Below are 16616 nucleotides of genomic sequence, written 5' to 3'. Positions count from 1 at the left end.
TTGTACTGAGCAAAGCATAATCTCACTGCATCTAAAATAGAAAATTCCAGATCCACCCCTCTACATCTTCGTTATTGAACCCAATATGTGACCCATTTACCATGTGCCAAAATCTCAGATCAGATCGTATCCCAGATTTACCATGGTCCACACTCTGACATCTGATCGGTGGCATGTCATGCTGGTTCAGGCTGTCAGCCCTGAGCAAGTAGGTCAGTTTGCATCACCCTGAGTGCCAATAGCCAGGGCACCATGAGGCTGCATAAAATGAACCTATGGAGTCTCCAACTCCCGGCGCGAGCGACACAGAAGACTGGTGATTTCTGCATTTTCAACTGAGGTACTGGGGTCATCTCACTGGGGAGTGCCGGACAATCGGTGCTGGTCAGCTGCTGCAGCCCGACCAGCGAGAACTGAAGCAGGGCAAGGCATTGCCTCACCCGGGAAGCGCAAGGGGGAAGGGAATCCCTTTTCCTAGCCAGGGGAACTGAGACACACAACATCTGGAAAATTGGGTAATTCCCACCCCAATACTGCGCTTTAAGCAAATGGGCACACCAGGAGATTATATCCCACACCTGGCTGGGAGGGTCCCACGCCCACGGAGCCTCCCTCATTGCTAGCAGAGCAGTCTGCGATCTAACCGCAAGGCAGCAGCGAGGCTGGGGGAGGGGTGCCCGCCATTGCTGAGGCTTAAGTAGGTAAACAAAGCCTCTGGGAAGCTCGAACTGGGTGGAGCTCACAGCAGCTCAAGGAAACCTGCCGTCTCTGTAGACTCCACCGCTGGGGACAGGGCACAGCTAAACAACAACAGGGAAAGCAGCAGAGGCCTGTGCAGACGCGAACAACTCTGTCTGACAGCTTTGAAGAGAGCAGTGGATCTCCCAACACGGAGGCTGAGGTCTGAGAATGGACAGACTGCCTGCTCAAGTGGGTCCCTGACCCCTGAGTAGCCTAACTGGGAGACATCCCCCACTAGGGGCAGTCTGACACCCCACACCTCACAGGGTGGAGTACACCTCTGAGAGGAAGCTTCCAAAGTAAGAATCAGACAGGTACACTCGCTGTTCAGCAATATTCTATCTTCTGCAACCTCTGCTGCTGATACCCAGGCAAACAGGGTCTGGAGTGGACCTCAAGCAATCTCCAACAGACCTACAGCTGAGGGTCCTGACTATTAGAAGGAAAACTATCAAACAGGAAGAACACCTATACCAAAACCCCATCAGTATGTCACCATCATCAAACACCAGAGGCAAATAAAACCACAAAGATGGGGAAGAAGCAGGGCAGAAAAGCTGGAAATTCAAAAAATAAGAGCGCAACTCCCCCTGCAAAGGAGCGCAGTTCATTGCCAGCAACAGATCAAAGCTGGTCAAAGAATGACTTTGACGAAATGAGAGAAGAAGACTTCAATCCATCAAACTTCTCAGAGCTAAAGGAGGAATTACGTACCCAGCGCAAAGAAACTAAAAATCTTGAAAAAAGAGTGGAAGAATTGATAGCTAGAATAATTAATGCAGAGAAGGTCATAAATGAAATGACAGAGATGAAAACCATGACACGAGAAATACGTGTAAAAAAATAAAAAAATTAAAAAATTAAAAAAATAAAAAAATAAATAATAAAATAAAAAAAAATTTTAAAAATTAAAAAAAAATTTTCAAAAAAAAAAAGAGAAATACGTGACAAATCCACAAGCTTCAGTAACCGACTCGATCAACTGGAAGAAAGAGTATCAGTGATGGAGGATCAAATGAATGAAATGAAGCGAGAAGAGAAACCAAAAGAAAAAAGAAGAAAAAGAAATGAACAAAGCCTTCAAGAAGTATGGGATTATGTAAAAAGACCAAATCTATGTCTGATTGGGGTGCCTGAAAGTGAGGGGGAAAATGGAACCAAGTTGGAAAACACTCTTCAGGATATCATCCAGGAGAACTTCCCCAACCTAGTAGGGCAGGCCAACATTCAAATTCAGGAAATACAGAGAACACCACAAAGATACTCCTCGAGAAGAGCAACTCCAAGACACATAATTGCCAGATTCACCAAAGTTGAAATGAAGGAAAAAATCTTAAGGGCAGCCAGAGAGAAAGGTCGGGTTACCCACAGAGGGAAGCCCATCAGACTAACAGCAGACCTCTCGGCAGAAACTCTACAAGCCAGAAGAGAGTGGGGGCCAATATTCAACATTCTTAAAGAAAAGAATTTTAAACCCAGAATTTCATATCCAGCCAAACTAAGTTTCACAAGTGAAGGAGAAATAAAATCCTTTACAGATAAGCAAATGCTTAGAGATTTTGTCACCACCAGGCCTGCCTTACAAGAGACCCTGAAGGAAGCACTAAACATGGAAAGGAACAACCGGTACCAGCCATTGCAAAAACATGCCAAAATGTAAAGCCCATCGAGGCTAGGAAGAAACTGCATCAACTAACGAGCAAAATAACCAGTTAATATCATAATGGCAGGATCAAGTTCACACATAACAATATTAACCTTAAATGTTAATGGACTAAATGCTCCAATTAAAAGACACAGACTGGCAAACTGGATAAAGAGTCAAGACCCATGAGTCTGCTGTATTCAGGAGACCCATCTCACATGCAGAGACATACATAGGCTCAAAATAAAGGGATGGAGGAAGATCTACCAAGAAAATGGAGAACAAAAAAAAGCAGGGGTTGCAATCCTAGTCTCTGATAAAATAGACTTTAAACCATCAAAGATCAAAAGAGACAAAGAAGGCCATTACATAATGGTAAAGGGATCAATTCAACAGGAAGAGCTAACTATCCTAAATATATATGCACCCAATACAGGAGCACCCAAATTCATAAAGCAAGTCCTTAGAGACTTACAAAGAGACTTAGACTCCCATACAATAATAATGGGAGACTTCAACACTCCACTGTCAACATTAGACAGATCAACGAGACAGAAAGTTAACAAGGATATCCAGGAATTGAACTCATCTCTGCACCAAGCGGACCTAATAGACATCTATAGAATTCTCCACCCCAAATCAACAGAATATACATTCTTCTCAGCACCACATCACACTTAATCCAAAATTGACCACATAATTGGAAGTAAAGCACTCCTCAGCAAATGTAAAAGAACAGAAATTATAACAAACTGTCTCTCAGACCACAGTGCAATCAAACTAGAACTCAGGACTAAGAAACTCAATCAAAACCGCTCAACTACATGGAAACTGAACCACCTGCTCCTGAATGACTCCTGGGTACATAACGAAATGAAGGCAGAAATAAAGATGTTCTTTGAAACCAATGAGAACAAAGATACAACATACCAGAATCTCTGGGACACATTTAAGGCAGTGTGTAGAGGGAAATTTATAGCACTAAATGCCCATAAGAGAAAGCTGGAAAGATCTAAAATTGACACTCTAACATCACAATTAAAAGAACTGGAGAAGCAAGAGCAAACACATTCAAAAGCTAGCAGAAGGCATGAAATAACTAAGATCAGAGCAGAACTGAAGGAGATAGAGACACAAAAAAACCCTCCAAAAAATCAATGAATCCAGGAGTTGGTTTTTTGAAAAAATCAACAAAATTGACAGACCGCTAGCAAGACTAATAAAGAAGAAAAGAGAGAAGAATCAAATAGACACAATAAAAAATGATAAAGGGGATATCACCACTGACCCCACAGAAATACAAACTACCATCAGAGAATACTATAAACACCTCTACGCAAATCAACTAGAAAATCTAGAAGAAATGGATAATTTCCTGGACACTTACACTCTTCCAAGACTAAACCAGGATGAAGTTGAATCCCTGAATAGACCAATAGCAGGCTCTGAAATTGAGGCAATAATTAATAATTAAGGCCAACCAAAAAAAGTCCAGGACCAGACGGATTCACAGCTGAATTCTACCAGAGGTACAAGGAGGAGCTGGTACCATTCCTCCTGAAACTATTCCAATGAATAGAAAAAGAGGGAATCCTCCCTAACTCATTTTATGAGGCCAACATCATCCTGATACCAAAGCCTGGCAGAGACACACACAAAAAAGAGAATTTTAGACCAATATCCCTGATGAACATCGATGCAAAAATCCTCAATAAAATACTGGCAAACCGGATTCAGCAGCACATCAAAAAGCTTATCCACCATGATCAAGTGGGCTTCATTCCTGGGATGCAAGGCTGGTTCAACATTCGCAAATCAGTAAACGTAATCCAGCATATAAACAGAACCAAAGACAAGAACCACATGATTATCTCAATAGATGCAGAAAAGGCTTTTGACAAAACTCAACAGCCCTTCATGCTAAAAACGCTCAAAAAATTCGGTATTGATGGAACGTACCTCAAAATAATAAGAGCTATTTATGACAAACCCACAGCCAATATCATACTGAATGGGCAAAAACTGGAAAAATTCCCTTTGAAAGCTGGCACAAGACAGGGATGCCCTCTCTCACCACTCCTATTCAACATAGTGTTGGAAGTTCTGGCTAGGGCAATCAGGCAAGAGAAAGAAATCAAGGGTATCCAGTTAGGAAAAGAAGAAGTCAAATTGTCCCTCTTTGCAGATGACATGATTGTATATTTAGAAAACCCCATTGTCTCAGCCCAAAATCTCCTTAAGCTGATAAGCAACTTCAGCAAAGTCTCAGGATACAAAATCAATGTGCAAAAATCACAAGCATTCTTATACACCAGTAACAGACAAACAGAGAGCCAAATCATTAATGAACTTCCATTCACAATTGCTTCAAAGAGAATAAAATACCTAGGAATCCAACTTACAAGGGATGTAAAGGACCTCTTCAAGGAGAACTACAAACCACTGCTCAGTGAAATAAAAGAGGACACTAACAAATGGATGAACATACCATGCTCATGAATAGGAAGAATCAATATCGTGAAAATGGCCATACTGCCCAAGGTTATTTATAGATTCAATGCCATCCCCATCAAGCTACCAATGAGTTTCTTCACAGAATTGGAAAAAACTGCTTTAAAGTTCATATGGAACCAAAAAAGAGCCAGCATTGCCAAGACAATCCTAAGTCAAAAGAACAAAGCTGGAGGCATCACACTACCTGACTTCAAACTATACTACAAGGCTACAGTAACCAAAACAGCATGGTACTGGTACCAAAACAGAGATATAGACCAACGGAACAGAACAGAGTCCTCAGAAATAATACCACACATCTACAGCCATCTGATCTTTGACAAACCTGAGAGAAACAAGAAATGGGGAAAGGATTCCCTATTTAATAAATGGTGCTGGGAAAATTGGCTAGCCATAAGTAGAAAGCTGAAACTGGATCCTTTCCTTACTCCTTATACGAAAATTAATTCAAGATGGATTAGAGACTTAAATGTTAGACCTAATACCATAAAAACCCTAGAAGAAAACCTAGGTAGTACCATTCAGGACATAGGCATGGGCAAGGACTTCATGTCTAAAACACCAAAAGCAACGGCAACAAAAGCCAAAATTGACAAATGGGATCTAATTAAACTAAAGAGCTTCTGCACAGCAAAAGAAACTACCATCAGAGTGAACAGGCAACCTACAGAATGGGAGAAAATTTTTGCAATCTACTCATCTGACAAAGGGCTAATATCCAGAATCTACAAAGAACTCAAACAAATTTACAAGAAAAAAACAAACAACCCCATCAAAATGTGGGCAAAGGATATGAACAGACATTTCTCAAAAGAAGACATTCAGACAACCAACAGACACATGAAAAAATGCTCATCATCACTGGCCATGAGAGAAATGCAAATCAAAACCACAATGAGATACCATCTCACACCAGTTAGAATGGCAATCATTAAAAAGTCAGGAAACAACAGGTGCTGGAGAGGATGTGGAGAAATAGGAACACTTTTACACTGTTGGTGGGATTGTAAACTAGTTCAACCATATGGAAAACAGTATGGCGATTCCTCAAGGATCTAGAACTAGATGTACCATATGACCCAGCCATCCCACTACTGGGTATATACCCAAAGGATTATAAATCATGCTGCTATAAAGACACATGCACACATATGTTTATTGCGGCACTATTCACAATAGCAAAGACTTGGAATCAACCCAAATGTCCATCAGTGACAGACTGGATTAAGAAAATGTGGCACATATACACCATGGAACATTATGCAGCCATAAAAAAGGATGAGTTTGCGTCCTTTGTAGGGACATGGATGCAGCTGGAAACCATCATTCTTAGCAAACTATCACAAGAACAGAAAACCAAACACCGCATGTTCTCACTCATAGGTGGGAATTGAACAATGACATCACTTGGATTTGGGAAGGGGAACATCACACATCGGGGCCTATCATGGGGAGGGGGGAGGGGGGAGGGATTGCATTGGGAGTTATACCTGATATAAATGATGAATTGATGGGTGCTGACGAGTTGATGGGTGCAGCACACCAACATGGCACAAGTATACATATGTAACAAACCTGCACGTTATGCACATGTACCCTAGAACTTAAAGTATAAAAAAAAAAAAAAAAAGAACCTATGACAAGATGCACATGAGACAGACAAATGTCCTCACATTGAAGAAGAGGAGGAGTTTGCCATTGGTTTTCCATCCTCCAGATGCACCGAGTAAGCTCCTACCTAACCTGTGCCCCCTCCTTTGAAACACTTCCTATCCTTAAGCCTTGGTAGGAAGGAGAGCCATCTGGAAGCCCAGAATCCTGTGGAATGCTGCATCTCCCTTCTCCTTACCCCTTAATTTGGATTTCTTATTCCCCAATGTCTTAGATTTAACCGTGCCACACACTGACTAGAGAGAAGCATCTTCGTATTCACAGGAACGAGCCTTAAATACGACTTTCCTCCTCTCATGGGGGCTCCAGGACACTGAAAAGCCAAGCTTGTTACCAACACTTGCCCTTCCTTAAGTAAATTAAATACATCCACAATAGTTAAAAAGATTCCTAAATAGCCAGGCCATTCTCCCTCTTTCTAACCCTCATCTTCTCGGCCTAAGAAAGCCCAGCTGTGTGATCCAGGTCTTATCTTTCCTTGTCTTTCCCATCCCAGCATCCTTCCAGGAAACAGCCGGTCTCCCTCTCTCCTCTCAGAAGGCAAGTTCCCTTATCATCTGTGAATCACAAGCCTACAGAGTGGCCAAACATAGCCGAGCTGATGCAAGACCCTGGGAAGGGGAAAGCTGCAGGTTTGTTGGTCCTGGGAGGAGTGGTGACCTTCACTTCACAGACACCTCCTCTCCCGATCCTTGGGAGGTATACAGATGGCTCCTCCACCACCAGTCAGGCACACTCTACCACCATGAATCCACTCCTGATCCTTGCCTTTGTGGGAGCTGCTGGTGAGTTTCATGCCCTGCCTCAGGCCCCAACCACCCCTTTCCTGGCAGACACATGCCCTTCCATTCTTGCTACCTCTCCTCTTTTGACTGTGCTCTGGTATTCTATTTCCTTCATCTGGCATCTCTACTTCCCATCCTCCCTGGGCTCTCTTTAAGCCTCACCTCTTTCACCTTCTCCCTGATTTCACTCCCACCACTGCAATTCAACCATATCCAAGCTGTGGATAGAGATGCTGGGAAGGGAGACCAGGTGAGGTTGGCCCATGAAATAAAGCAGCAGGCTTCAGGCTTGGCTCCACAGCACCAGAATACCTCCACTATAGCTGCTCTTAACCTCGAATGCAACTGGGGAGGTGGAAAAATTACTCATGCCAGAGACTCAACTCTAGAAATCCTCACTTCATTTGTCTGGGGTGCAGCCTGTGTTCTGGGCTTTTAAGCTTCCCAGGTGATTTTTCAACATTTCTAGATATGCAGCCAAGGTTAAGAATTGCTGTTCTTTTGGACAATAATAACATCTACCTTTGTTCTGCCGAAGTGAGCCTGGGGCTGCCCTCAACTCTGCCTTCACTACACAGATCTGAGCTGAGGGGGAAGCTGGTCATGGCCAGGTCTACGCAGCCAGGGGGTTTTCCTAGCTTGGCCAAAGTATCCTGACCATCCAGGGCTTAAATGGCCAGGTGGTGTACACAGGTGGTGAATGAAAAGAGAAGCATTCAGTGGGTGAGACAACCCCATCCCAACTCCTATCCCACTGGAAGCATTGTGAGGACATTCCTTGCATCCTCAGCCTGGTGACCCCAGGAGAGATCTGAACACCTATAGGGTACCTAGCTATGTGCCCTACAGACACAGAGACTTGGGAGCCACATCCAGTGATGCTCACCAGGGGTGGCAGTGCTCACTCCCTTGCGTAGCCTCACTGTGCTTCTTAAGGATTTCTAATTCGCAGGAAGCAACTGCAGGCTGGGAGCACCACCCCTAACATGCTACTGACTTGCCTTCTCCCTTCCCGTCTCCACTCCAGTTGCTGTCCCCATTGACGACGATGACAAGATTGTTGGGGGCTACACCTGTGAGGAGAATTCTGTCCCCTACCAGGTGTCCCTGAATTATGGCTACCACTTCTGTGGTGGCTCCCTCATCTGTGAACAGTGGGTGGTTTCAGCCTGTCACTGCTACAAGCCGTAAGTGTGGGGCCCTTGAATGCAAAAATCCAAGCCAGGCTGCCTAGGAGAGCTTGGTTTCAACCCAGGGAAATACTGAGTTTGCATAAGATGGATGGGAGAGGTAGTGGAGAAGAAAACTTGTTGGCAGAAGATGACTCTCCAGAGCAGAGAGTGAACACAAGACAGGAACTTCTCACACCCAGGCAAATCCATGAAACAGCAAGGGTTGTGGTCATAAAAGCAGGCAGGGATGATCTTGGGGTGGACTGAGCTAGTGAGAAAAGCAGGCAAATACTTTTGCTGGTTAGCTACACATTAAAGCCACCTAAGAAAGAGTTTTTAAAAATACTGATGCCTGTGTCCTATCCCAGGGCAATTAACTCAAAATTTTCAGGAAGAGGGTGTGAATATCAGTAAGTATTTCACACTCTACCTCTGGTAACTGTAGAGTGTATAGACAGAACTCAGAACTGCTGCCTATACCAGGAACTCTCAAACCTGAGTATGCATCAGAAAAACCTATAGGCTCGTTAAGGCACAAATCACTGGATCCCATACCCAAGGTTCTGATCAAAAGACAGGGGTAAGGACCAAGAATTTACATTTCTAACAAGTTCCCAGGAGATTCTAATACTATGGCTACCTTTGGATTAGATTACACAGAAGTATGGTGCTCACCAGGCCAAGAAAGGAGGGAGGAACAGGCACTGTGCAGTTAGCAAAGGCCTGGGATGGAGGATACTGGGAAATCTTCAAGGATCTCCTAGTGCTCACAGTGCTAGTGACTGTGGAGATTCTGGGAAAGAGGCTGTGAAGGTGGACTGAGAAGCAGCCTCCACTGGGATCCCTTTGACTCTGCCCCACCCCACTAACACCAACCTCTGAAGCAGAAAGATCCTGGGTCTCACACCTGCACTGACCCACATCCCTCTTATGTCCCTGCGATATGGCCACACACCCCACCCTATGACTCCAGAGCTGTCCATGAGCAGAGACCTTGAGGACCCCTGGGGAAGGTGGGATGGGTAACCCAGCTGTGAGAGAAGGTCTTCACCATGCCTGACATGCCCATCAGCCACATCCAGGTGAGACTGGGAGAGCACAATATCAACGTCCTTGAGGGGACTGAGCAGTTCATCAACGCAGCCAAGATCATCTGCCACCCCGATTACAACCCAACAACTCTGGACAATGATATCATGCTGATGAAGCTCTCCACACCTGCTGTCATCAATGACTACGTGTCCACCATCCCTCTGCCCACCGCCCCTCCAGCTCCTGGCACTGAGTGCCTCATCTCTGGTTGGGGCAACACTTTGAGCTCTGGGGGTGCGTGGCTCCGTTTGTCCTTCTACTTCCCTCCATCCTCACAATTTCCAGAATGAAGCATATCCTTTCACTTAAATCCACTTGCCTCCAGGCTTAATACTCATTTCTAGTGCCCATTACACACAGGCTCTGCACTGGGCACCATAGGATGCAAAGTCTCAAGGACTTGGCTCCTAAAATCAAGAGACAGGACAAATGGAGAACGTGCTGTGATTACATATTGGAAGGGGTTCAACAATGATCATTCTGGGATTGAAAAGCCAGAGCCCCTTGCCAGGACTTATGTTTTGGAGTCCTTTCCAGGGGCAGTGTTCCTCTTCAATGTTCCATCCTAGATTATTGTCTCCTTCTCTGGCCTGACCCACATTCTACTTTCTTTGTTCTCTTCCTGATTCTCACAGCTGACTACCCAGATGAGCTGCAGTGCCTGTATGCTCCTGTGCTGACTCAGGCTGAGTGTGAAGCCTGCTACCCTGGAAGGATTACCAGCAACATGTTCTGTGTGGGCTTCCTTGAGGGAGGCAAGGATTCCTGCCAGGTGATTTGAACAACCCTTCCCATGCAGAGGCTCCCACTGATACCCAGGCCCCACCCGGGAAAGAGATTGGAACTCTCAAGGTGGTGGGGCTGAGGAGGCTCCCTGCAGTTCCCCCATGGAGAAGTGAGGAAGGCTCCCTTGGGCTGCATGCTGTCTGCTTAGGAAGAACAGAGAATGGGCCACCATGAGAAGGACGTGGAGCCACAGATCTGGCTGGAAAGGGGTCTTTAAGGTTCAGAGTCAATATAGCTATATTCCTCCTCCATCTGTCCATACAACTTGTCCCTTCTTCCGCCCAGGGGGACTCTGGTGGCCCTGCGGTCTGCAATGGAGAGCTCCAAGGCATTGTCTCCTGGGGCTATGGCTGTGCCCAGGAGAACAAGCCTGGAGTCTACACCAAGGTCTACAACTATTTGACCTGGATTAAGAACACCATAGCTGCCAACAGCTAAAGCCCCCAGTCCCTCTGCAGTCTCTATACCAATAAAGTGACCCTGTTCTCACTGTGGTTGTGCCTGCTCCCTCACACTCCTTCACACGGGAAAGCATCCTCCAATTTCAGGTCAGACATGACTTTCCCGCTTAAAGGTAAACAGAGCCCCCAGCTCCCCGAATGTGTTCCATGGTACACTAGATTAGCACATACAAGGAGATGGAATCCAAAACTAATAAGCTTGGGAGAAAGGGGTGCACTGTTTTCTAGAGAAACGTGAGTTTCGGAAAGGGGCTCTTGGATGGGAGGTATTGATTTTTATTTGGGTTCTCACAGTGGTTAGAGCTACTCTGCCTTCAGAACAATCACAGTACAGAAAATGTGTCAGCATCTTCGAGGCAGCCCAAAAAATCTGACCAGCTGAATCTTACTGCTAACATACAACAATAATGACCAATGCTGTTGGTGATGACATGCCTCTCCCAGGAATGCATTGGCACCAAGCCCTGGACTAAGCCCTCCCTTCTCATTCACCTGGAAAATCAGACTCAAGTAAATCTCTCTGGCCCCTAACTCTTCCTCAATTCCCTACTTCTCTCTCTGTGAGCAGCTAGGGAGATGTCCCGCCTCCCATAGCGGGAGCCAGACTGCAACTTGGGAATCAAGCCCAGCTCTACACGCTGCATTTTTATCTTCTTTGCCCCTGGGATAGGGCACCACAGTGAATCCCACAGCTACCACCAGCTCCCCACTCCGACCAGGGAAAGAAACTAGAGAGAGTCAGGATTCACCCATTTGATCAATTAACCGAGGAAGGATTCATTTTCATAAAACTTACTTTCCTTTGAGACACTTCAAGTGAGTTATTTGGGACTCTTTAAAAGTGGTGGAAGGAAGGACATCTGAGGGCTGTGACACCATCCAGCCACTCTGGCCACATGTTGGCTGGCTTGCACCCACTGGAGGCAGCAGACGGAGGCAGGCCCCGTGGCACCTGTGGCACCTGCCAAAGCCTCCTCCTGGCAATTCTGAGAGGGCCCATGTTAGGGCCACAACTCAACCAAGCTTGGCACCGAAGACCCAAGCAAGCTTCTCTTTGAAATTCCACCTTCACCTTCTGTCCCAAGTGGTTGTGGTCACCCCTGGGAGCTGATACCAAGGGTCAGGAGCAGCTAAGGGAGACAGACAAGTTCAGAGCACATTTCCCGTTACAGGGAACACAGCACAGGCCTCCAAGTGTCCACGAAGCAGCATACAAATTGCAGTGATGAGTAGAGTAAAACCTCTACATGGAGCACAGCATTCCTGACCAGCGCAGGGGACTGCAGTCCACATGCTGTGGAATACACCCAAGTATGCATCAGACACTTGTTTGATAAACGGTAAATGTGTAAGATCCGTTACCTTGAGAGGGCCATCTGAACTCCAAATGTGTGATTCGTTTGAGGAGATGGCTACCACTCACTATCTTCAGAGGAAAACAGGCCTCAGGGCTTGCACACAATGGACAGATACGCAGGGGTCACCCAGACAGTCACTGTATAGAAACATCACTTTGTTCAACATGAATTTTGTTTTTCTGGAGTCCAAAGGCAGACCCTAGTTCACTGTACATCCTTGGGTTTGTCTGCTTTAGGAGATATATATCCAGTAGATAGATAGACAGACAAGACAGATACACTTTTTCCATTTCTTACCATAATGTCAATGCCTCGTCTGAATATCATCATTACTCAAGAGTTAAGGGAAGAACCAAACACTTCATGTAAAGAGGGCTGGGCGAGGAGTGTTAGTTTCCACTGTTTTCTGTCTCCATTCAGATCATTCCTACCAAAGCCCAGCTGGTTATCGGAAGCCAGGAGACAGACATAAGTATACCAATGGCCTTCCAGACGGCTGCTTCTACCTCCTACTTGGGCCATGTAGACTCTTTACAAGGAAAAGTTAGTCAACCCACTCAGAAGGGTTGCCAGCAGAAACAGGGCATGAAAATCATAGATAACCATGGGATTTCTTCGAAGTTGTCTGTGTAAAATAAACCACCACCACCACCACCACCACCAAAAACACAAATAAAATAAAATAAAATAAAATAAGGCTTATTCAAAATTCAAGATAAAATACTATGTGAGAGCGAGGCCATGGGGTTGCCTTTTCTCAGGCCACACAGCTTTCCCAGTTCATTTGCTCACATGGAACTGTGAAATGTGAAGGTCTCCAGAGCATGTACTCAGGATCGAGGCTGGTACTATTCACCTGTGGGGCCAGACTAAAGGGCAAAGAAGCAGAAAGCTGCAGCTGTGTCCACTGCCACGGTTTAGGGCCTCCTTCTCACGGGGGTTCCGAAGAGCTCCACCTCAGCCTTCACACAAAACATCTCCTTCTGGCTGAACTACAGCCAGGCTGGAGTGCTGTGGCATGATCTCTGCTCACTACAACCTCTACCTCCTAGGATGAAGTGATTCAGCCTCCCAAGTAGCTGGGGTTACAGGCACCCGCCACCATGCCCAGCTAATATCTTTTTTCTTTTTTTTGTTTGTTTGTTTGTTTGTTTGTTTTTTGTATTTTTAGTAGAGACAGGGTTTCAACATGCTGGATAGGCTGGTTTTGAACTCCTGACCTCAAGTGATCCAAAGTGCTCGGATTACAGGTGTGAGCCACCACTTCTGGCCCAGGGCTCATTTTTTAAAAAATAATTTCAACTTTTATTTTAGATTCAGGGGGTACATGTGCAGGATCGTTACACGGGTATATTGTGTGATGCTGAGCTTCAGGGCACAAATGATCTCATCATGCAGACACCGAGCAAAATACCCAATAGTTAGTTTTTCAGCCCTTTCCACCCTCCCTCTCTCTTCCTTCTAGTAGTTGCAGTGTCTACGGTTCCTATATTTATGTCCATGTGTACCCAATGCTCAGCTCCCACTTATACAGGAGAACATGATATTTGGTCTTCCGTTCCTATGTTAATTTCCTTAGGATTAGGGTCTCCAAGCAGAACCATGTTGCTGCAAAGGATATGATTTCATTCTTCTCATGGACGCATAGTATTCCACGGTGTATATGTATCACATTTCCTTTATCCAGTCTACTGCTGATGGCCCCCTAGGTTCATTCCATGGCTTTGCTACTGTGAATAGTGCTGTGAAAGATGTTCAAGAGCATGTGTCTTTTTGGCAGAACAATTATTTTCCTTTGGGTAAATGCCCACTAAAGGAATTGGTGGGTGGAATTGTAGTTTTGTTTTAAATTATTTCAGAAAACTCCAAAATGCTTTCTGCATTAATTTTTCCATGAACTAATTTACACTGAGGCCAACAGTGTATAAGCCTTCCCTTTCTTCTGCAGCCTCACCATCTTCTAATTTTTTGACATTTTATTAATAGCCATTCTGTAGCCAAGTGCTTTCAAGGCCAACGTGGGGAAGAGCCACAAACATCCCTTTTCCAGAAGAGAATTCTTGCCTGCCCACTGGTAGAATTCTTGTTTTCATCAGTCTTTCATTGTTTAGTTTTCGAAGAATAAACAAAGGTAAAGTGGCTTACCTTTACCTTCCACACCTGAACCAGTTTGCAGCCACCAGAGCCTGCTGGGAAGGGGTCCGTCCAGCATGCATTGATCTTGTCACCTGGAATTTGACAGATCAACAAGCCCCATATCAACCGACCACACAAGTGCCCATCAGCACTTGTCCTTTCAAGGGACTAGCTCAATTCTGGCTCTGCAGACACTGGCAGACACAGGACACAAACCCTGGGTCTCTGTGGGCTTCCCTCATCACCCAGGGCCACAGTGGGCTGTCTGTCCTGGCCAGAGACACAGCAACATTCTCTTAAACTGAAATGAAGCATAAATCCACTTCACCAATAATCATCTCAGGGCACAGTCCCTGCCGCCTTCCTCGGGGATTTTAACATTCACATGTCTCTGACCCAAACAGGTAGGTAAGATCTGACTTGAAAGGGGGGAAATCGGGATGAATTGGGGTATCAGGAAAGGATCCGCAAGTGCTTTTGTATTGGGATAGGCGTCCACATCCCGAACTGTACCTGGAGATGGAGAAAAATGCAGGAGATGAGAAGAGAAGAAATGGACGACAAAGTGGCTGGAAGTGATTGAAAGCTTCTCTCATGGTTCTTTCTGGCTCTGGTTGCTTTGTCAAGGTCTTACGTGCAGACAGGGCCGGCTGTGGCTTGTAGCTGCTGCACTGGGAGGTGGAAGCCTCACTTTACCTCCAGAAAACTCATTTGATCATCTGTAAAATGATCATTTGATCATCCATAAAATGTAAAATCCCAAAGTGGTTGTCATGATAAAATGAAAAAAACATTCTTAACTTATATGAGTTACATGTTATATAGTAAGCTACGTGGTATATAGTAAGCACACAGAAATGATTCACTGTTATCATAATTGAAGGACAGTGGTTTGGTGTGCTAAGCACTAAACACAAACCAGAAAGATATCTCAGAGAAGTAGACAAAGAAATCTATAGTTCAGAATGAACAGTACCAAGAATGGCAAGTCCTCCAAATTGAGCTTGGGCAGCTAGATCTGGGCCTATCCTACACATCTGAGTCTACAGTATGAGGTAATAGTCTCCACCTACAGCTGTCTTCTCTACCTGTAAGGTCATTCCCTTTTGAAGAAAACTGACCTCAGACTATACTGTGATCATTTAAGGAAGAGCACAAAATACTGGAGAAGGCTAGTCTTCAAGCTCTAGATACAAATTCCTCATATTCTTGGGTGTTGCCTTTCAAACAGAGAGTGAAAGCCACAAGCACTGATCCAAAAATCCCCTTTTCCAAAAAAGAATTTCCATCTTCTACCAAGGTTCACATCCCTGTTTAGGGCACACTGGTGTCTACGGTTGCTAGAGGAAGAGTCTCTCCTTATTTTCTAACGTAGGAGTTCTGCAAAAACGCCATGACACGGGGACAAAATGAAACAACATGTTTAGGGACAACACAGGAAAAGCCCATATTATCAATGCTCCAAAACCTGGCTACCTCAGCCTTGGCCAGTTATTCGTGAGCAGGGAGGTGTGTCATCTAAATGGTAGTCATGGCCTGGATGGGTCTGGAACTGTGGCAAGGTAAGGCTCTGAAACAAGGTGCCAGGAGAAAGAGGAATTTAATCATCTATTTCTGCCAGGAAGAAAAGTACCAGGAAGGAATCAGATGTACAGTTTGTCCTCTGGGGACCTCTGTCTTGATCCTCAATAAATCTCCTTTTAGATGCCAGCTGCAGCACTTCCCACACTTCACAACGCTCTCCATGGCTTCCATTAAACTTATGGTCAGCTCTGCTAAGATCTGTATTCTTGGGCAAGACAGAATCCTTCTGAATTGCATTGTCTTCCTCTACAAATGGAAATAATTTTGCTTTGCACAAATCATAATTAGCATGTTTGTAGGAAGTTAAACTGTGAAACTCAGCATAAATGAAAAGCAATGTACCACTGTTGCTTATGTGAAAACTCTTGTAAAACTGTCAGACACCATGCACCATCTAAATACAGCAGTGTTAGATATGAGTCTATCAGTGATTAGAGGGAGTATGGGGTGGAGAGGGTGTCTCCTGGCTATGGGAAAGCTGGCTTGGTGGCCATGCCAGGAGCTAAACCCGAAGGATCTCTGTGTGTCCTCTCAACTCCACTGGCCCCACTTTGGCATTTTTTCCGATTCCCTCTGGTTTCCATTTGCTTCCTCCCTCTATCCCCCTGGCATGTCCAATTTCACCACCAAGTTTCTGAGCTTTGCTCATTTGGTTTACTGTCTCCAGAATA

At 45.0% G+C, this 16616-nt stretch overlaps 1 protein-coding gene and 2 gene segments (V, D, J or C); all 3 read left to right on the top strand.

The window, feature by feature from the left end:
• LOC104674945 overlaps positions 1-16616 on the top strand; it is a 381543-nt gene that overhangs the window by 256899 nt on the left and 108028 nt on the right.
• LOC104674944 overlaps positions 1-16616 on the top strand; it is a 340994-nt gene that overhangs the window by 225541 nt on the left and 98837 nt on the right.
• On the top strand, positions 7074-10899 carry LOC104675862 (putative trypsin-6). Its single transcript, XM_010380518.2, has 5 exons — positions 7074-7356; positions 8384-8543; positions 9601-9854; positions 10256-10392; positions 10692-10899. Exons 1-5 carry the CDS (start codon positions 7173-7175, stop codon positions 10842-10844), a joined length of 888 nt encoding a protein of 295 aa, XP_010378820.2. The 5' UTR covers positions 7074-7172; the 3' UTR covers positions 10845-10899.

Source organism: Rhinopithecus roxellana, chromosome 6 (genome assembly GCF_007565055.1).
Source record: "Rhinopithecus roxellana isolate Shanxi Qingling chromosome 6, ASM756505v1, whole genome shotgun sequence".
In the NCBI taxonomy this organism is placed as follows: domain Eukaryota; kingdom Metazoa; phylum Chordata; class Mammalia; order Primates; family Cercopithecidae; genus Rhinopithecus; species Rhinopithecus roxellana.
Note: the sequence above shows the minus strand (reverse complement) of the source record. Positions and strands in the feature narration are given on the sequence as shown.